The following is a 21271-nucleotide window of genomic DNA, read 5'->3' as shown; positions in this document are numbered from 1 at the left end:
ACTCACCTAGAGGTAACAGTCTAAGTCTATTTGCAATTTTGCAGTTATCATTGCAAGTCTGATTTAATGTGTGAGTAAGGAAGGATTGTACAACTATAACTTTTTAACTAGTAACATAACATTGTGAACCGCCCTGAAATCTACAAGTACAGAGTGGTATACACATTAAATAAATAAAGAAATAAATAAATAACTGTTACTGTATTATTATTTATTTATTTGGGAGTGGTTACAAAGTTGGCATGCCACTTCAGCATCATACCACAAAGTAAGACATCATTCTGGTGTTTCAATTCTGTTTAACAACAACATTCCAGAAGAACATGGTGGCGAGGAAACAGACCATGCATTTTTTTATTTGTGTGAATCCCTTCTTTTTGATGAAGATAGCTAAACTATTCTTGTCTGAAATGATAGGATACTGAAACAGCCTTTGGCAGGTAATGGAACACTGGTTTAACATTGCTGAAACTAGTGTGTAGACATGATCTGTACCTATACAGAAGGCTTATGGGAAGTACATGAGCTTTCTGATACAAAAGTGGGGCACAGGTATAATAAACACAAGCACTGTTTTCTATAAAGCAGCAATGTGAGCAATTTATGGTCTATAAAAAGTGTTGCCAACCCAAGAAACTGTGCAGCAAAGGCCATTTGAGCTGATTGAATGGTCAACTTGAAGGTTTATTTAAGCTGCAATCTATTCTTCCTAAGTAGATACTAGAGAACTATTTATTCCAGCACATCTACTCCACTCAAAAAGTCAAGGTATATATATATATATATATATATATATGCCATTATGTGCGCACAGAAAGCAAGTAGGATCACTTATAAAATGCCATGTATGGAGTTATGCACATTGCTACAATCTAACAATTTGTCCTGTCACTTATGGTGTCCTTCACTCAAGGAGTGCTACAAGTGCTACCAACCAGAACAAAACCTTGTCTGCAAGTGCACAATACATCGGCACCATCATCAGCATGGTTACTCGGAAATCTTGCAGAGTTAAACAAGATTTACCAGCGGTATGCTTAGGCTTGCATGTTACTTAACAAAAAGAAGCGCATTAAGAAATCATTACGTGCTGACTTTCCACTTTCTGCTACATTAGATCTTTCTGAAGTATAACATTCTAGTGGAAACTGAGCCAGAGACCTAAGAAACCAACGACACCAAAAAGTCAGATTGCATTCCTGACTACCAAATGAAACCAGCTGGCACCTTTGAAGCGGGCTTGACAAATCAGCATACTCCCCTTTGCTCTAAAAAAAGGGGCAGGGTCCTGATCTCGGCAAAATAAACGAAAGTACGTGGGCGCTCCAACTTGATCTAATGCCCTAGATTCGCTCCTAAGCAAGCGGCTCCAGAGAGGCGAGGAAACCCCTCCCCGCCTGCATCATCAGTATTCAAATAAGGTTCAGGGCCGCTGTAGGAGGAAAAGAGAAAAAAGAAAATGCCTCTTCGCGCTCCGGGCTCGCAGGGCGGGGAAGGGCAGCTTTCTGACAGGACCAAAACGGCGCCGGTTGTATAAGGGATACCCCAAACCGGTGCCGCTCCTGGCGCGGCTTTAATAAACCGGAGACGCCGGGCGCAACCCGGAGAGCGGGATGGGCGCAGCCAAAGCCCCTCACAGCCCCCTCCCGCCTCGGTTATGAAACACCGGAGCTGCCCCGTCTCCGCCTCGCCACGGTGCCCGGGTTCGGGGGTGGGGGTGGGAGGAAGATAGAGGCAGCGGCCCCTCAGTCTGTCCCCCAATTCCCGGCCAACCCCTGAGGGCCTGAATCGTCCCCGGCAGCGGGTCACGCGAAGCCCTCAACTGTCGGCGGGGTCGGAAGACGGGGGGGGGGCAGAGACACTGAGATCATAGACCTGCGCCAGCGACCCAACCCGCCGTCGCGCCCGCCGCCTGTCAAAGTTTACCTCAGCCCACTCGCCAGCAGGACTCCGCGAGGCCCCCTCAAGGCCGGCGGCTGCGGCTCGCTGGCGTATCCTCCTTACCGAGCTTCCCCGCCAGCCTGCCGCCTCCCTTCGCGCTCCTCTTCTTCTTCAGCCCACCGCCGCGACACGGATCGCTCGCCCCCGCTTCTCAAGTAAGCAGCCACAACCCGCCAGGCCCTAAGGTCTCCCTCCGCCACCGCGCATGCGCCGCCCTCGCGCTTACCGGCAAAACAAGCCGCGGAATCAGCCGCCGAGCCCGGAGGAGCCTTGGCCGTACTGCGCGTGCGCCGGTGGTAAGGGATACCAAGCAAGCTGCAGCGGTATATCGGCTCGCAAGAGCCTGAGCCGGCCCAGGCCCCCTGTGCTTCCCTGGTCAGTACTAAGCATGCGCATTACTACCGCGCGCATAGATGGGGAGTCGACGGTGATTCCCCTTCTTCGTCAGGGAGCGGGCCGCGGCTTCGCTGCGCATGCGCCACGGAAACCTTCGGGCGGTGGCGGGGGGGGAGAGGAAAGGGATGTGTTGCGCATGCGTCGGAAGAGGACAAGGCGTTCTCGCTGTGCTTCCGTGACCTCAGATTACCTTGTAGGAGGGGAGCAGCGAGGGAGGATTTGGGACTATGGGCGGGATTGGAGGAGGGTCCTCTGCCTCCTCCCAAAGTGGAAGCTTCTTACGTCGTTGCTGCTTCGGAGACGGCGCTGAGGGATGGGGACTTGGGGGCTTCCGTCACCTTATTTTACTGAAGGGGCCACGTAAAAGCTCCCCGTTAACCGGCAGTGTGGAAGCAGCATGGGCGCAAGTCCCTTTGCAAGTCATTCCGGCCTCCTCCTGAGTAAACTCCTGCTCTTCTGCAAGTAGCATGTTTGCAGCAGTCAGAAGCTCTGTGAACTGCGTATATGTTGCCCAGTGTTGTTACTTTAAAAACAAAGAAACAAAAGCAAACACCACAGCTCCGCCGAGGACCCAAGCAGATTTAAAAGTTCAGTGTTTCAGAAGCTGACGCAAAGAATGAGGGTTTTTCAAAATAAAAAATTCAGGTGAGGCAAAAAGGTCAATCAATACAAGACTGCCTTGAGTTTTTGGACAAAGAAGAAGATGGCATTTCAATGGATTCAAGTTACAAAAAAGGAGATTCCAGCTAAACATCTGGAAGGACTTTCAGACAGTAATCTGTTCCACCGTGGAACGGACTCCCAAGGGAGGTGGTGGACTTTCCTTCCTTTGAGGTTTTTAAGCAGAGGTTGGATGGCCACCTGTCATGGATGCTTTAGTTGAGATTCCTGCATTTGCCGGGGGCTGGACTAGATGATCCTTGGAGTCCCTTCCAGCTCTACAATTCTATGATTCTTGGAGATGTCTCGATACAATCCACTGCTCAGATGTGAAGCCTGGTTCTGAAAGGTTCCATTACAGACGGTAAGGGGACTATCTGTCCCTCTGAACATTAGACTTCCAACTTTCATCAACATCTGGGAGCAGCAGGGATGACAGGAGCTGTAATAGCTGTCAGAAATTTGGTAGGCAGAGTAATCTGGCAGAAATGCAGTGAGCATGACTGAAAACTTTTCTTGTTGCACTTCTTCCTGGTCCAACCATTTAGGGTGAAAGAGCCTTGCTAAGGAAATGTAGCAGCAAAAATACATGCAGGCATGCTGAATTCTAAAAGTATACTAATATGCACAACACTATACAGCTACATTACATGTGCCAGTATTTTACATGCTGTAACAAACAGAAACCATGCTAGCATACCACTCTTCCTCCATACCCACCATCCCCTTATTAGATATAGTATTTGTATAGAGGCCAGTACATGCAAGTTTGACTATCCTGCAATCTGTACACTGCAAAGTTGGGATCTTCAGAGTGTACATCGGGGCAGCCCAACTTTTCATACCAAATGGGCTGCAATAATACTTTGACACATAACTCTCAGGCCACACACTACCTTGTCATGCAGGGGAAGCGAGGCCAAAATTTGATGTCCCAGCTCTCACACTGTCTTCCCAAAGTTTGAAAACGGCTACCTAGGCTTTGGGAAGGAGGAGGGAAGACTCAAAGCCTCCTTCCCTAAGCCCAGCACCTCATTTACCCAGCTTTGGGAATACAGGGCGGGGGGGTGGGGACATCAAATGTTGCTGAGGGCCACCAAAAAGGCCTTGTGGGCCGCATGTTGGACCACCCTGGTGTGGATGCATTAGATCTACAGGTATACGTTATTCTCCTCTGCAAATGTAACATCCAACATCTACCACTGAGCTTCCTGGAAGAGCAGGAACGGTGCAGTCACAACACCCTCGCAGTGCATAAGGGGAGGGGGAGGCAATGTAGTGTTATCCAATTGTTTTGGATTACAATTCCCATCATCCCTAGCTATTGGCCGTGGTGGCTAGGGCTGATGGAAGTTGAAATCCCCAACATCTGGAGGGCACCACATTGGCTATCCCTGGTTTAGAGCTTATGGTTAAGCTACAAGCATGGTTAATATTGAAATCTAATGCAATTCATGTCTATTACTGTGGTTGCCATGGTTCACTACTGAACTTGAACACCATGTATTCACAGTAAGTTCTTTAAAACAATTATGAAACAGCTTTAGATCCCCTCTATATTTTTATTATGAATGATGATTGAAATGCTGTTCCTTTGACTCTACACACAACAGATGGCACTGCTCTAGAATTTTGTTTTTTAATTGAAATTGTCTTCCCTTTATGTGAAAGATCAGCAGAGAAATAAAGCACAGTTGACATACCTTGTTCAAGCATTAGGTCTTGTAAATATATCACTGGTAACAATTTAGCCCTTGTAGAATGTGTTAATACTACTGCACACATGACTTGAGGTAATTAATGCCCAGTGTATGCCATTTATCTTATCTATATAAGTTTTGTAACTGAGGTTGCCAAGCAACTTACTAGGTGAGCCTTAAAACAGTTTTAGTTTCACATAGAATTGGTTGGATATGTAAGCTGTATAAACAAACGCCAAGAAAGAGCATGCCCTTTTGTAGAAAAGCTTTGCCGTTAAAGGTTTACAAAAAGTAGTATAAAGACCAACATATACATAACTACTGTAGCTTTTTTATTAAACCAGAAGGTTTAATCGGGGATGGGAAGAAATTGATTTCAACTCAAGTAAGAATTCAGTAAGGTAAAGGTAAAGGTACCCTGACTGTTAGGTCCAGTCACGAACAACTCTGGGGTTGCGACGCTCATCTTGCTTTACTGGCCGAGGGAGCCGGAGTACAGCTTCTGGGTCATGTGGCCAGCATGACTAAGCTGCTTCTGGTGAACCCGAGCAGCGCACAGAAACACCATTTACCTTCCCGCTGTAGTGGTACCTATTTATCTACTTGCACTTTGATGTGCTTTCGAACTGCTAGGTTGGCAGGAGCTGGGACCAAGCAATGGGAGCTCACCCCGTCGCAGGGATTCAAACCACTGACCTTCTGATCGGCAAGCCCTAGGCTCAGTGGTTTAGACCACAGTGCCACCCTCGTCCCTCTAAGGTGTAGGGTAGCAATGGGCTAAAATATGCATAGAATTAAAACACCATTTTAAGTACTTTGCTCATCTATGGGAAGTGACTTTATCCCACATAAGGATACCCACAGATTCCTTTATAGACCCAAAGCTGCAGCAGACAGGTACAGTGAGAATTCCATATGTAACTTAATAATTGTTTTAACTGGCCTGTTTATTTATTGTTGCCTGTATTATTTTTGGTTCTATTAGATCCTTTTTATGATATGGTGAGCCTCCTTGTGTAGGCTATATCCAAAATGGTGGAATAGGAATAATTTTATAAACAATTGTTGGACAAAGGGAAATATGGAATTTCAAAAGGCAATATTAACTGGGTTATTCTTCAGTTGCAATTAGGGGGTGTGTTCACTGTTCTGGGAGCTGCTTGAGAAAACATTTCATTTTGATTTCACGAGGGAAGCAAAGTATTGAATAATAGTATTGTTAGTTCTTATCACCTACTGAGACAAAGCCTTAATATGTGTAAATACAATTTGCACAAGGGGAAAAGAACTGGTGGTTGTATTTGATTTAGGGACACCTTTTCAAACTTATCCAGGGGAAGAAAGCCATATCAAGGCCATTTAATCTTGACAAACCCTCATCTTTTAAATATACTAATAACTCCACGTGTTGTGCAATAGAAAGGCCAGATGCAAAGGACACATATGACTGGAAGCCAAGAGGACCCAGAAGAAGATAGAATACCATAATATTCTCAACGAACTGACTCGGAAAAGAAAAAAAAATCATGCTTTTTAATGGCAAACTTTTCTCCTTCACAGTGTAATGATACTCCTGCTGGGAATAGGCCCTATTGAATTAAATAGGACTTACTTTTGGATAGGCATGTACAAGATTGTTTTGTTACTTTCATTATTTTATAGAGTAGCACAAATACATTGAATTAAATAAGCTGTTGGTATGCTCCAAGATGTTTTCCAGAAAAAGTTGCCATTTATTAATATTATTATATTTATTATCTGCTCTTCATCAGCAGGTCCCAGGGCACGTTAAAACCATTCTAAATTCAATATTAAAAATTCTGAAAACAAGCTACAGTCTCAGGAATAGTGTGGTTCCCGATAACACAGATCTCAGGTTTCAAAGGCCAGGGTAAAGCAGTGTGCTATCAGCACTATATGCTTAATGCTGTGGGAGGGGATCCCACAACTGAGGGGCTGCCACAAAGAATGCCATCTCCCAGGCCATCATGCAGTCACTCTGAACTCCCAAGGGCAGCAGAACTATCTAACCCTACAGCTCTTCACACCTGAGAGGGTCTGTAGGGAATGAGGCTGGCTTTAGCTCTTGTGGAAATGAGTGCTTTCTTCATGCGATATTACTTTGCCAAGAAGATGCAGGGTTTTTGTTTTAATGAGGGATGGGCAAATCGTGGAATGGAATTTTTTCTGACCCTAGGGGAAACGTTTTAAGAATAAGCTTAGATATATAAGATTTAAGAGAGATAAGATTAAATAAAGTAAAAGTGGATGATTAATTGGTGAAAGAAAGAATGGGAAAAGACTATTTACAGAAATACTGCAAAATTAATGAATGTTAGAATGATGTTGGATAGAAATTAACTGGTTTTTAGCTGTAATATTATAAGGGAATATGAAATGGATTATTAAAAATGGATTATTAATAGGTAAAAATTTAATGTTACAATATTTTAAGATTAAAGACTAGGATAAACAAAGAGGGGAAGGATTTGCTGAACTAACAAATTGAATTGGAATACAAAAAAGGGAGGTGCGAGGAGGTCCGGGAAACAAGCAAATGAAAGATAAGTAATGGAAAGACTGAGTTGTTTTTAACTACTTTTATTTTGTATTTTTCTTTTTTCTTTTTTCATTTTGTAATATTTTGAAAATCTTAATAAACATCTTTTAAAAAAAGAAGAAGAAGAAGATGCAGGGTTTTGGACAAATTGAGTGGGACAGGGCCCCTCTAACAGAGTTCCTGTAGGCACAAATTGCTAGTCAGCAATGTAAACATTCAGTTAAATTGGTCTCTTAGTGCCCTTGCCTGGATGTCTTACCACTCAATGAACCACCCAGTCATCGAATCTTTTTGTTTCATGTGTCATTCTTAATTTAGGCTTGTTTCCATCACATCTTGCCATAGTGTGTAGAGCTTCATTCACAGCAGAACATGCCACATTAAGAAACTAAACAGTAGGATGCTCATGAAATCCCACTTCCTCTTTAAAAAGGAGGAAGGGTGGCATGTTTACATGGAGTTCCCTGAGCTATCATCCATCCCAGAAACTGATCTGGGTCATGCCTGCCTGTTTTTCCAAAGCGAGGCACACTGCAGCACCAATGCTCCTCAAACTATTCATTCGTTTAAAAATTATCTTGTAGTAATCTTTATTGTCATATTCCTTTCAGAATACTTGTCAGGTGCTGTTGTGGTTGCTCGAGAGTAAGCAGGCAGGACTCCGACTCATGTCTGGCTCAATTGCTAGCAGAATCCGGGAGTGGTCTTTTTTTGTACCTCCCCCAACATAAAAGTTTTGTTACCCCCAACTGTTTCCACCCCTCCCTGTGCCCACACTACTGTGCAGGATGGGCGATGGCAAGGGCGTGCTTCCCCCCTCTCCAGCTTGCTCAGGAGCAGCGTTAAGGCTCTCACTAGCATCCTCTGGTCCTTGCACCTCTTCTCCACTGGAGGTGGGGCTTTCCTCCTCTCCAGAAGAGGAACTGCTTTGCAAGATTTTCGGAGGCTCCCTGTAACACAACTGCCCTTCTATTTCTCGCCTCTGAGCCGATGGCAGTTCCCTGACAATACTCATACCTGTGTTTGTGGTGAGTGAGGCAGGATTGCTTTCCCCAAGTGGTTTGCGAGTAAAGGGGCGAAGAGTAAGGGTAACAGCAGATGAATAAGTGCAAATGTAGGCCTATATACTTAGGTAATGGTTCAGTATGAAGTGCCTACCTGTGACTATGAGTAACAGCTATTAAGATTCTTCTCAGATCTTTCTGCAGTCTTCACACACCTCCATCAATATTTTTTAGTCGTCACTGCTTCATTCTTAAAATGAGGTTACTGCTGAATAAAAGCTTGAAACTGTGCTCAGTTATCTGCAGTTTTTGTGAGTGTGCAACACACAAATGACTTCACCTTTTATTTCATTTATCACCCACACTATGAAACCATTCTATTTAAAGGTTAATTATGTGCTGTAGCAAACTACTTGACTGAAGCCGATGCAGGCAAATTCTCTTACTTGAGAATATGCGGCAGAGAGATATTTTAATGCATAAATAAATAGATGTGTAAATGTTCATTAAACAAGAAATTATTGTTTTTAATAAATTCAGATTTTGAGTTGGTGTTTACCTGCTCTGGGGAGATCAGTTATAGTAGGAATCAGTAAGCTGCTGCTAAGGAATGCAAAGCTCACAATTGTTGTGCAGAGAAGGTGCCCCCCAATCTCTCTTTGCCAAATGATCCCTATTAAACACACACACCACAAAGTGTACTGCTTCATCATTCTCCTGCATGTGTTTTGTCTAGCTAGGAATGAATGAACTACACAAACCTCTAAGGTGCTAACAGAACATTGCATGTACAACACAGGCTTTCAGAATTTGGGGTTAATTACTGATCTCTGGACCAGCTAATATTTTTTATTAATATTTTTAATAATCCAGTTCTCAGGAGAAATAACTATGAGTGTTTTTGAACAACTACCGGTATATCTGCTGTGGGTGTGGTTGTGAAACTCACTTCACCCTTCTCACGTATTAACAAATTTCAAAAATTAACAAAGAAGAAAGGCACTATAAATACTCAGCCAATCTTTTTTTAAATACCTTGGGACTATTTTCTCAGACAATATGTTCTGTTGCTTCTTAAGCTTGATTTAATCTGAATGAGTCTCGCAGCCCTGCATGTATTAACAAGATATGACTTAGAATGTACAATGCCCAGCACTAAAAATACTGGCTGATATCCAGCTACCTCATAAGAGTAGATCCATTTAAATCAGTGGATTTAATACCCATTGATTTCAATGGGTCAACTCTAACCAAACTGTGTGTCTGCGCAATACTTTCCCACATGGTTTTGGGTGCTCACTATGGCATGGCCAAGGATACAGGCAGTGATTTTTTTGAAGCTATTTCCCTCTGTTGAGTCCAGTTCTGCTTTTTACAAACCCATAAACAATAATTCCCAACACTAGTGACCTGGTGCTCCTACATGTGTTCTGTACATGCTTTCAGGGTTGGGACTTTCCAGACCCATAGTAGAGGTTCTGAGTTTTAGCTTCTCATATTCTCTCATTTTCTGGCTTGACCCACAAGCTAAAGAATGATTTGATTAGGAGCCAGCATCTCAGAGAGTAAAAGCACATTTTTGCTTGATAAGGAGGTTGGAAGAACCATAGCATCCAAGTTTATTTCATGAATACCAGTATTATAATTAGAAACCAAATTCTGTTTTCAGGTGGATATCAGAGCTTTTAAAGGCCAGTATCTGATTTTTACAATACTTTTACAGTACCTTGATTCATTTGTCCTTTGTGTGACAGTGAGAGCCACAAATCTCTCACTGGAAAGATGACTTATGAACAAATGAGTGATGGATGCAATACTGAACACACTTTTTAGGAAATAAGCCCCCTTGGCAGATAGTTGGGCTAATGTCTGAGTGCACACAGAGCTCTGGACTGGAGCAGAAAATACGTTACGAATGTGAAAACAGCAAGTGGGTTGCATTTGTGCCGTTTTTATTTACTTATTCTTATTCCTAAGCAGTGTTGATTTAAGCAGTAATCCAACCAAACGTAAACGCGGAAATGCCAGGTGCTTCTTCAAGTGTTCTTCTGCTCAAGCGGTGTTTGTGTCTTTACATGTCCTGTTAATGTTTGTCTAAACATCATTTATGGAGGCATTTCTAAGTGAAGATGTCATCATATCCACAACTTCCTTCTTGGGGTTTTCTTCCAAATCGGTTTTCAGAGCACCAACCTCTGCCAGTTTCCACTCAAGTTCTGAAATAACAAAGACTGTTGAGACAAACTGAAGTAGCAATATATTTAGCAGTAAATCATTTATATCCCAGTATTATGATCCAGTATGTTTGGGCCAATGGGGCACTGCCCCACCAACCTCAATCTGCACCTGTTTGCCTTTTTACTTACATCCAATCCAGGGGCTGGTACATGAAATTTTTACTTTCATGATACAACTCATGTACATAGTATTCACAGATAGAACTCAATGGTTAGCTAAAATATAGTGGGAGGAAGTTATTATTTTACACTGGATAGCACAACACTATTAGAGTAATTTAAAAACCAGCCTTGTAAATAAGTATACAGAAATTACTAGCTCTGAATTGCTACACATACCTTAAAGTTACCTTCACTAAAAAAATAGCAAGGCAGCCCATTCTAGTCCTTTTCTAAAAAGCTATTTAATACATGTCTTTAAGTAAACAATTATTGCCTTTAGTTACGAACTTACACCAAAGATGTTTGGTAAAGTTACAGTATTCAGTGAATAGTTATCTTGGTTATTCCACAGTGAAGCATTTCACACTTCACATGTTCTTTTATGAACTGCTGCAACATTTTACTGTAAAATTTATATTACAATACATTAAGCAATTCAGTAGCAGCATTGGGGGCGATCTCTCAGCTATTATGCCCATCACTGGGAGACAGAGCAGCCAGAAGAGTCTCTAGTGGCCATTGGCTCAGTAGCTGTAATCCAAAGAGTTGCCACTGGTGTTTGGTTGAGCTCATAGATCTTAAGGAGGACCAGGGCAGTCAGATCAGGAGGTCTAGATAAACAGGAAAGGAAGAGGATTTGGAAATAGGGACTGAAACAAGCAATGCTACAGAACAATATGAGAGAACGGTTAAGGCTGGAAAGGAAGAGCTTGAGAGAGGTAAAACTTGGATAAAGAATGGGTGGAAAGGAGTCATTAATATGGCTAAGAACTGCAAAGATAAAGAAGGCTGCAGTTCACATAAATTTGCACTAACCAGCCAAATCTTTGTCTACTGGCCTCTAGTTTGCTGAAGTGTTTTGAGCATTACCTTCTACTGTAAGATTTGTTCCTCCACATTCTCTGATTCCAATGAACTTGCCCTTTATCTCTCCATTTTCATACACAAATAATGTAGGTAAGCAACTGTCGTGGTAATTTTCAATACAGCTGTTTGCAATGGCTTTCACAAACTTGGTTTCCGGAAACTTTGTGGCCAGTAGGCTGAGGTGTCGATTAATTAACACACACAATGGAATGCTTTAAAAATCCAAAAGAGCAAATGTGTTTGATGGTTAAGCTTTGGCACAAATAAGAAAATGCTAGATTTAAAAAAAAAAAAACCATACACCAAACCGCTATCAACCATTCCCCTAAATTCACACTCGCATTTTCACATCAGAAGGGCAGTATGTTACTTTGGGTTTAACTGTATGGCTGAGTTTCACTCCAGTTGTTTCCCTGCTCAGTTCAGCATGTTGCACCCAATATTTCTGAGCCCTTTACTGAGTACATTTCTAAGCCCATTGCACTAGCCCATTAGCATGAGACTGAAAACCATGACATGTTCCCATAGCTATCGTCCTATGCATATAAAGCTGTGCTGCGTTTTCTTGCCCCAGAACAAAAGCCAATACGCCATTTGTATTCACGCTCATTCTAGGATGCATCCCCTTACTATGTAGAGGTTCCTAGCACCCCATAATAGGTGTATATATATATATATATATATATATATATCCCAGACTGCAGCCCTGCAAAATGCACAAATAGTCTATTGCTGAGGATGGCAACCTGTAACCCATGTGCTGGCTGTGGCTTATTGAGGTTGTCCCAAACATCTGGGAGGCAGCAGAGTGGGGAAGTTTGGACAATATGGTTCTACCTCCTTTCATGTGTATAGCCTAGGCCTGAGTTCTTCAACCTTGGATCCCCGTAAATTGATGGATTACAACTCACATAATCTCTGAGCACTAGTGAAGCTGCCTGAGGATGGTGGGAGTTGTAGTCCAAGATCATCTAGAGACCCAAGGCTGAGGAACATTGGCTTAGGCCATGTGTGAACTAGCCCACAGTCCTTTCTGCGCTAGACCTACCTATCAAGGGAACCCCCATTTGCTAGTATGACAGGACATTGCAATTGCTGGTAGCATATGAACGTAGGGAGTTTTCATTGATGTTCCTAAACTGCAGATCTAGAAGAAATCTGGTACAGATATTTGCCTCAAGAAAACCAGTCAGAAATTATTAAGAACGGGTGCCTATTCAAGCCATAACCCAGAGTTAACTTTATATGTATATAGTTTTATTCTGCCAAATTTTAAAGCACCCTTTTTGAAATCCTCACTGTTACCTTGATCTGTATAAATGGATGACAACACAGACACCTTTTTGTGCATTTGTAACTTCTTTCACATACTGTTCTCCAGAAATTTCTCTGAGTTCTCCAAATCGATGTCCTTTTTGCAGTTCTTCTAAACGTCGTTTCCTAATTTTAAAAAAGTCATGTGAACTAATAACTTTTCATATGATTATTAATAGACACTGGGGAGAAAGTTTGACAGTGGGTGGGAGGGCTATGATCACTCCTGTTCCTTACAGGTTCGGAAAAAGGAGCATTGTTAGATGTGGGGAACGGTTTATTCAAATACACATGCAGCCTGTCCACATAAGTGTGGACAAGGTTACGAAATAGGAATAACAAGAGGGCAGAAAAATAATTTGAGCAATATGCCAACTTTGAGTAGTGAATACAGCATGCAGGAACTTTGGATATGGTAATCACTAGGTGGCACTACTGGCTCATGAAAAAGAAATTCTATCAACGTTAGAAATAAAATTTATTTATCCTGTAGTAAATGGATTTCAGATAGTTAAAGCAACAAAGACACTTGTGATATCTTAAAGACTAAGAAATTTATTGTAGCAGAAGCTTTCATGGATTACAGTCCCCCTGGGAAACTAAATAAGTTAAATTATGCAGTAGTGTTTTAGAAAGGGGATTGGGGGGTTATATGGATAAGAAGTTTGTCCTTTTTCTATACTTAATCTCCAGTTTAGAATATTCTTACTCAGTATTGGCTTTGAGAGTGGTTACTAGTAGCTTGGCATACCTATACATTTCAACTGCTTTTCTATCTTCCTCGTCAAATTCATCTTCAGCTTCTTTGAGTTGTTTCAGGTTCATTTTTTCATATGGCTTCACTGAAAGATGAATGGGGGGGGAATGAAGAACATGCATATTTCTGGGATTAAATTTCTGGGATTAAACAAATTTTGAATCTGTTTCCAAAAGGAGTATCTGACAGAGGAACCTGAATGGGAAACTTCCATGCTTACAATAGTCTAGTTTATGGCTATTGTGCAATGAGCTTTCAATAGAGGCAATTTCCAGATATATGCTAATGATGGCTGTTTATATACACATTCAGAAAAAGTGTATCTGCCTATTCTTCTGCACCACAGCTGCTTTAAAATGCAGGTTCAGGATCATATAGATGAAGGAGCAAATTTATTTTCCTTCCAGTGGGTAGGACACAAAGCAGCGAGTCTGAATTGTAATAAAGGCTGTTTGTTTAAAACTCACTGCTTGTAGAAAGTTGGACAATCAGGAAATGTCTAGGTTAGAATAGAATCTTTCCCACTGCATATTAGCTTTCCATTACTTGAACAATGTCTTGGTGAACAATAGATCTGCTATCTGTCGTCTCAAGTAACACAATCCCAGGAAGGCTGAACTATATGCCTTTTCTTAATGTGTAGATCAACCTTTATATTCTGCAAGGCAGGGACAGCTTTACTTCTCTATTGTACTATGCCGCCTGGTACAATGCTGAAATGATGGGTCTTAATTTTAATAATTGGCAATGCTTTTCACAACTACACTTACCTTCTGCTTCTTTCTGTAAACGTAAAACCATTTCTTCAACTTCATCCTTAACCTCTTCTTTTGGAGGCAGTATACCAAAATCTCTTAGTATGTCATTCCATTCTGTATCTTCATTTGGATCCTTTTGCAAAAGGAATGCAAAATATAACCAATATACAGTAATCTGGCTTGAATCTAAAGAAGTACTATCAGAATTCTGCCCCTTCTTCCTCATCACAGCCACCTTGAAGGATGGGCTAAGGAACAGCTTAGGTTGATACTCCAGCAGCAAATGGAGCAGCAGAAACAGCAATTTAAGAGTCTGGAAGAGGAGACAAAAGCTATGTACCAGGAACACCCAGGAGCAAATGGGGCAGCTAAAAAGCTCCTTTGGAGAGAAAAGGGAGACTCCACGTGAGGAGCCGAGGGCCCTGCCTGATCAGCCACTACAAGGGGTTAAGATTGACCCTGAAGACCAGCTGCAGTATACTCAGGCTGCAGGGGTAGCTGAAGAGATCCACAGACAGAATGATCAGAATGAAAAACCTGGACTGTAAAGAGTTGCAGCCAGTACCAGAAAAAGAAGAGAGGTTGATTGTCCAGGAGCCTGCCAGTGTGGAAGACACAGAAAGCTGAAGCCCCCAAAATTGGAGGGAGTCAGGCCAGAGAAGGAAGAAAGTGCCCCAGAGAAGAGTAAACTGCAGGCTGGAGGTGAGGAGTGGATGATGATACAGTGGTACCTCTGGTTAAGAACTTAATTTGTTCCAGAGGTCTGTTCTTAACCTGAGGTGCCACTTTAGCTAATGGGGCCTCCCGCTGCCGCCACGCGATTTCTGTTCTCATCCTGAAGCAAAGTTCTTAACCCGAGGTACTATTTTTGGGTAAGCAGAGTCTGTAACCTGAAGCGTCTGTAACCTGAGGTACCACTGTAGTTTTTCCCCCCTCACTTCATAATCCATCTGTGAAAGAAAAATTGCAGGAGGAGAAGTTGCAGGCATGTGTGTATGTACATGGGGTCACCCATGGTCTTGTGAGTTTTGAGGGCCAGGATAGCTCCCTCCCTCTGTTTGGGTGCATGATATACTCAGGAGATTGTGAGAATGAACAGAGAGGTGTGGGATTTTTGCTGCCAACCTTGGGTGGGGTTTGTTTTTGTTTTTGTTTTGTTTTTTTGTTTGCTGCCAACCTTGATGGATTAGGTCAGCTAGTCTTGAAGAGGATGCCCCCATATTAAGGCTTGGGGCAGAAATTTGATTTGTAGTAGGGGGGAAAGGGATGAGGTGGGCTGGGCCAAGAACTCATTCCAGGGCAGCAAGTGGGAAAAATATATCCTCTAGAAGAGGTTTGACTCCAAACAGTCTCCAAACAGGTTTGACTGGCACCAGTGCTTATTGTTACAGTGTTGTGAGTTTGGGGAGTTAATCCGTATGACCACGGGATCACAGAAATCCTAGAGTTCGAAGGGACCATGAGGGTCATGCATTCCAACCCCTCAGTCCAGGAATCTTTTGCCCAATGTGGGGCTTGAACTCACGACCTGAGCTTAAGAGTCTCGAGTGCCTTCTAATCCCTGGGGTTCTGGTTCCAGCAAGAGCCAGTGTGATGTAGTGGTTAAGAGCAGTAGTCTCGTAATCTGGGGAACCGGGTTCGCTTCCCTGATACTCCACATGCAGCTGCTGGGTGACCTTGGGCTAGTCACACTTCTCTGAAGTCTCTCAGCCCCACTCACCTCACAGAGTGTTTGTTGTGGGGGAGGAAGGGAAAGGAGAATGTTAGCCACCTTGAGACTCCTTCGGGTAGTGATAAAGCGGGATATCAAATCCAAACTCTTCTTCTTCTTCTTCTTCTTCTTCTTCTAATGCTAAAGTTTCTTTGTGAGTTAAAGACCCTTAGTATAACAAAAGAAGTTGTTCTGTGCCAGAGGGCAAATGGGTGGGACCCCTCTCTCACGTGGCTGGTAGCTAGTAGACAAAAGCTAGGGCCAGTGTTGTGTGAGAGAGCTGGAAGCAGGGTGTAGGCAGAAGTCAGAGTGTGAGAGCTCTGCCTGATTTTATGCTTGACTCCAAGGCTGTGACTATGGGAGAAACAAGACCCTTTTGGAGTGTTAATGCTGCGAACCCCTCCATCTTCGACTCAGGTTGTATATATGTGTAACTAAACCATATATCCTAAAGACACCACAGTCCCTTCTTCCCTCATTCCAAAGAAACCAAACCCCAAGTAAGCCTGGGACCCATCAGGTGGGAGACTTGGAATTCAGTTGTCTGCTTCCTTATTCCTGAATAGACCACTGCATTCCTAGGCCTGAGGCTCCCCATCTCTGGAATAGAAGACCAGGGCCTTAAAGTATACCTTAAATTTCGCTCCATAACACGCAGTTTTTTCCTCCTAGAAAGTAAGGGGAAATGTCTGTGCGTGTTATGGAGCAAATGCCTACAGATGGCGGGGGAATCTGCTGCGGTCGTGAGCAGTCCGTGGCTCGCTTTGAAACAGCAAAGCGGGTGTAAGCGGCTCCTGTCAGCTAGCGGAGCCGGGGAGGAGGGAGAGAAGCAGAGCGGGAGTTGGCTGCTTTAAAACAACCCCTGCTCTCTGTCCCTGCCTGCAGTTTTTTGCTGTCCAATTTTGGATTAGCCACTGTAGGGGCTGTGTGTGTGTGTGCTTGAGCTTTCGTTCTCCTCCTCCTGCTTCCCCTTCACTCTCCCTGCGCCCCTGCGACTTTAGAATTGACACTCTTTGTGTCTGTGAGGGCTCCTTCTCCTTCTCTTGCTTCCCGTTCACTCTCCCTGCGACTTTAGAATTGACACTCTGTGTGTCTGTGTGTGTGAGAGGGCTCCTTCTCCTTCTCTTGCTTCCCGTTCACTCTCCCTGCGCCCCTGCAACTTTAGAATTGACACTCTGTGTGTCTGTGTGTGTGAGGGATTGTTCTCCTTCTCTTGCTTCCCGTTCACTCCCCCAGCGCCCCTGCGACTTCCAGCGCCCTGCGACTTTAGGGCCAGTTCTGTGTGTGTGTGTGTGTGTGTGTGTGTGTGTGTGTGTGCGTGTGTGTTTTGACCTCACTGCACTTGTTGGGGGAGAGTGTTGGTCACAATTTTTCTTGATTTGTCTCAGAGTGGTTACTATCGTGGTTTCCTTGCCGGGGAGGAGGGAGAGAAGCAGAGCCTGCTTGTTTTAAAGGAGCAAAGCCGGAGAGGAGCCTCTCCTGCATTATTAGCAGCATCCTTCTCCACACCCCCCCCCATGCGTGCTCCTTGTCCCTTGAGTGCTTTTCCTTCCCTCCCCACTTAAAACGTGGTTACAAAGCACGGATCCACATGGATCCTCAGGATTTTTGCACTGGGTCACCCCAAATTCACCATCAGATCACATAGCATGTCCATGGCTACAGCCTGCACCAAAAAACACACGCACCCACTGTTTCATGGGGCCCCAATGGCACAAAACCGTGGTTACAAAGCATGGATCCACATGGATCCTCAGGATTTTTGCATTGGGCTACCCCAAACTCACCGTCAGATCACATGTCTGTGGCCACAGCATGAACCACAAAAATCATACATCCACTGTTTCGTTTAGAATATTTTTTTCTTGTTTTCCTCCTCTAAAAACTACATGCATGTTATGGTCAGGTGCGTGTTATAGATCGAAAAATACGGTATTTTCCATAGTTTCACAAAAAATGACTTTGGATACTAGCTGTAATCCACAAACCTCTCATTTTGTAGTACTCTCCCTTTCAGTCAAGATACCCCTTTGGAGAAATATTATTTGCGTAGCAAGAGATTGGAAAGTGTTACTAGTAGCAGGAGTGCTTTATGCAGTGTATCTCACACTTATTCGGAATCCCTGGCAGATTGCAGATTATTCCTCTAGTTGGGTTTCAAAATATGTTGTTGAGACAGAAGATAAATTAAATCAGAGGCAAAGGCAATAGCCTGTCTTTTGTCTCTTCTAATAAGGATTTATGAATCTTCTCCTGAATGCTGAAATTGGATTACTTTGAGATGAGATATGGTTTCCTATTACTCAAGTTGAGACAGGCTTTAAAGATGAAATACTTACATCCCAAAGGATTTAGAAACTATCACAGAATCTTCAGTTAAACATGTAGTACATGTAAAGTATGTGGAAGAGCAACTAGGTGACACAATGGCATTGTTATAAAATGAAATAGTGTGGACTGGATAATTATAAATACAACAAAAGGTTGCATGTGGAGAGCTCCTGTTCAGGGTTCCAGTCAGTGAACCATACCCTCTTCCAGGATACTCCATTCCATCTCCGTTTTTCTACCCCCACCTATAGCAATCAGCATTCTGTGTCCTGCTGGTAGAGCTGGGTAGGAATAGGTTAAATGGCTATAATTGGGCTGAGCTGAAAATGCAGCAAGTTTCTGGAAAGCCAATGCTCAGGACCAAGGTGGAACATTCTGGGGCTTTGATTAGTTGGGTGAAAGACATATTATGAAAAGAAGATAAACCAAACTACAGGGGAACATTGGTTCTCAAATGCCTTGGTACTTGAACATTTCAGCTCCCAAACACCAAAAACCCAGAAGTGAGTGTTCTGGTTTTCGAACGTTTTTCAGAAGCTGAACGTCCGATGCAGCTGTCGACTATTGTTTCTAGGGCACCTGCGCCAATTGGAAGCCGTGCCTAGGTTTTCTAACGTTTCGGAAGTCGAACGGACTTCCGGAACGGATTACATTTGAGAACCAAGGTACCACTGTATATTTAACTCCAAGAAACACCTAATACCTTAAGAGAGAGCCTGAAAAATCCAGGACACAAGGTCAGTTGTTAAGACCTAAATCTGAAAAATCCATACGATATTGAATCCTCTATCAGTTTGATAGCCCCAATCTAGCTGATGTTAATTGTGAGAACATCCCATTGAAACTAGTGGCATTAATCCCTTTCAACGGGAATTTGCTGGAGTGGGGTTGGTATACGTTCGCTCTCCTAAGATTAAAGCATACATGGAAGGTATGCAACACCTTTTTAAACCTGTTTTGTATTCATGCCGGCTGATGTTATAGACACCAAGGACCTGGTAGGGAGAGTGAAGAGCCTTCACTGATTTCCTTCCCATGCACACAGAGCTGCACCCAAAAGTGCTAAGGAATCTGAAATACACACACACTTTTATTCTTGTCTGCAATCTTCAATTATAAATTCACCAAATCCCTGGCAATTATGTTGCATATGTACATAAAATACTACCACACATTTGTCTTAAAGGTAAAGGGACCTCTGACCGTTAAGTCCAGTCGCGGACGACTCTGGGGCACTCGTCTTGCTTTATTGGCTGAGGGAGCTGGTGTTTGTCCGCAGACAGCTTCTGGGTCATGTGGCCAGCATGACTAAGCCGCTTCTGGCGAACCAGAGCAGCGCATGGAAACGCCGTTTACCTTCCCGCCGGAGTGGTACCTATTTATCTACTTGCACTTGACGTGCTTTCAAACTGCTAGGTTGGCAGGAGCAGGGATAGAGCAATGGGAGCTCACCCCGTCGTGGGGATTCGAACCGCCAACCTTCTGATCGGCAAGCCCTAGGCTCTGGTTTAGACTACAGCGCCATCCATGTCCCTTATTTGTATTAAAGGGATGCACAAAAGCTGAAACACCATTTAAATATTTAAAGGGGCAAAGTGCTATACAGTTTAAGATATACTTTTAAAACTGATAGCATTGTACAAGTCTGTGGCGAGACGGCACACTGGAAAAGGTTTCAGAAAGGGCAACCAAAATGATAAAGGGAATGAAGCAACTCCCCTATGAGGTTGCAACATTTTGGACTTTTTAGCTTAGAGAAAAGGTAAGAGGTGACATGATACAAGTATATTAAAACTTTCCACGGCATGGCGCAAGTAGCTAGAGAAAACGTTTTCTCCCTCTCTTGCAACACTAGAATGCAATGAAGCTGCACGTTGGAAGATTCAAGACAGATAAAAGAAAGTTCTTCATAGAGTGTGCATAGTTAAACTATGGAACTGCCTATAGTGAATTGCTATGACAGTGGATTACATTCTGTCTTTCTGACCTGCATGTTGTCTTGCTTGTGTGCAGCAAAAGTGATCCCTTGCCACCTGGCCCTGGAGTGCCAGTGAAATATGAGGCCAGGCCTGCGCCTAGCTGGCAAGCTGGGTAGATAGAATGACCAGGCAACTGCTTCAGAACACAACTTATTGTGGAGAACATGTGGGAGGAGCCAGCTATGAGATGCCAACTGCCATTGTGAGAGCTCCATCTTCTTTTGTAGCGCTGAGTCTCAGTGGTAAGTTTACACGAAAGAGGTGGTAGGTAGGACAGCCCTAAATTTATCAGTGCGCTCTCAACTATTTATTCCCCATCCATTGATCAAGTTCAGGTTAATGACATAAGACTGTCGTGGGACACAATTGTTTGGCGCTACAAAACAAGGCTGCCTGCTCTTTCGCCTTTGCTATTTACAACAGCCATCAACATTTTGGCCAATAAAACAGTCAACTCTGGCACTGTAGGTTTAACATTAGAAAGAAGAGAAGAGAAAAAGGAGGTAGGTAGGTGTAGATTATACACACACACACACACAAATGTAAAAATGCGTAATTGTTAAAGGTGCAGTCATTCTGTAAACTGGTATCACCAGCTTTTTTATATACATGGTGGGCACAATCTGAAGCGACAATTCTGCTTGATTTTTAATGAGATAATCCAGCCATGCTTAGATGGCTTGTCAGCTGGCAAAACTATTTCCCAATGTCCTGATGTATGGTGGTATATTGTGGTTACTTGGTGGTAGGAGAGATACACAGAACACATGAACAAAGGCACATGAACAAATTTTAACTTCATGTATTCAACAGCTATGTCATTAACACTAATCCTAGCCCCCAGGCCTAACCCTCAGGTGACTCCTAACACAAATTAGGCCCTGCACAATGACA

The 21271-nt window shown here is 43.2% G+C and overlaps 3 protein-coding genes across 29 annotated transcripts in view; 1 reads left to right on the top strand and 2 right to left on the bottom strand.

The window, feature by feature from the left end:
- Positions 1–2315, bottom strand: part of CLOCK (clock circadian regulator) — a 39465-nt gene extending 37150 nt beyond the window's left edge. For 3 of the 7 annotated variants that reach the window (XM_081020484.1, XM_081020485.1, XM_081020483.1), the window contains exon 1: positions 1927–2092. The gene's annotated coding sequence lies outside the window, so the exon portion shown is untranslated. Of the gene's footprint in view, positions 1–1926; positions 2145–2167 lie in introns of those variants that run through there. The other 4 variants (XM_081020486.1, XM_081020488.1, XM_081020489.1 and 1 more) reach the window with 4 other exon arrangements.
- Positions 1957–21271, top strand: part of EXOC1L (exocyst complex component 1 like) — a 113138-nt gene continuing 93823 nt past the window's right edge. For 9 of the 21 annotated variants that reach the window (XR_013990395.1, XR_013990396.1, XR_013990397.1 and 6 more), the window contains exon 1: positions 20480–20619. The gene's annotated coding sequence lies outside the window, so the exon portion shown is untranslated. The other 12 variants (XR_013990394.1, XR_013990405.1, XR_013990401.1 and 9 more) reach the window with 11 other exon arrangements.
- PDCL2 (phosducin like 2) lies at positions 10193–20516 on the bottom strand. Its single transcript, XM_081020573.1, has 6 exons — positions 20386–20516; positions 14369–14489; positions 13593–13683; positions 12833–12967; positions 11531–11739; positions 10193–10477 (listed from the first exon to the last, which is right to left on the bottom strand). Exons 1-6 carry the CDS (start codon positions 20389–20391, stop codon positions 10356–10358), a joined length of 684 nt encoding a protein of 227 aa, XP_080876699.1. The 5' UTR covers positions 20392–20516; the 3' UTR covers positions 10193–10355.

The sequence above is a fragment of the Podarcis pityusensis genome (genome assembly GCF_964106645.2).
Source record: "Podarcis pityusensis genome assembly, chromosome: 9".
In the NCBI taxonomy this organism is placed as follows: Eukaryota; Metazoa; Chordata; class Lepidosauria; order Squamata; family Lacertidae; genus Podarcis; species Podarcis pityusensis.
Note: the sequence above shows the minus strand (reverse complement) of the source record. Positions and strands in the feature narration are given on the sequence as shown.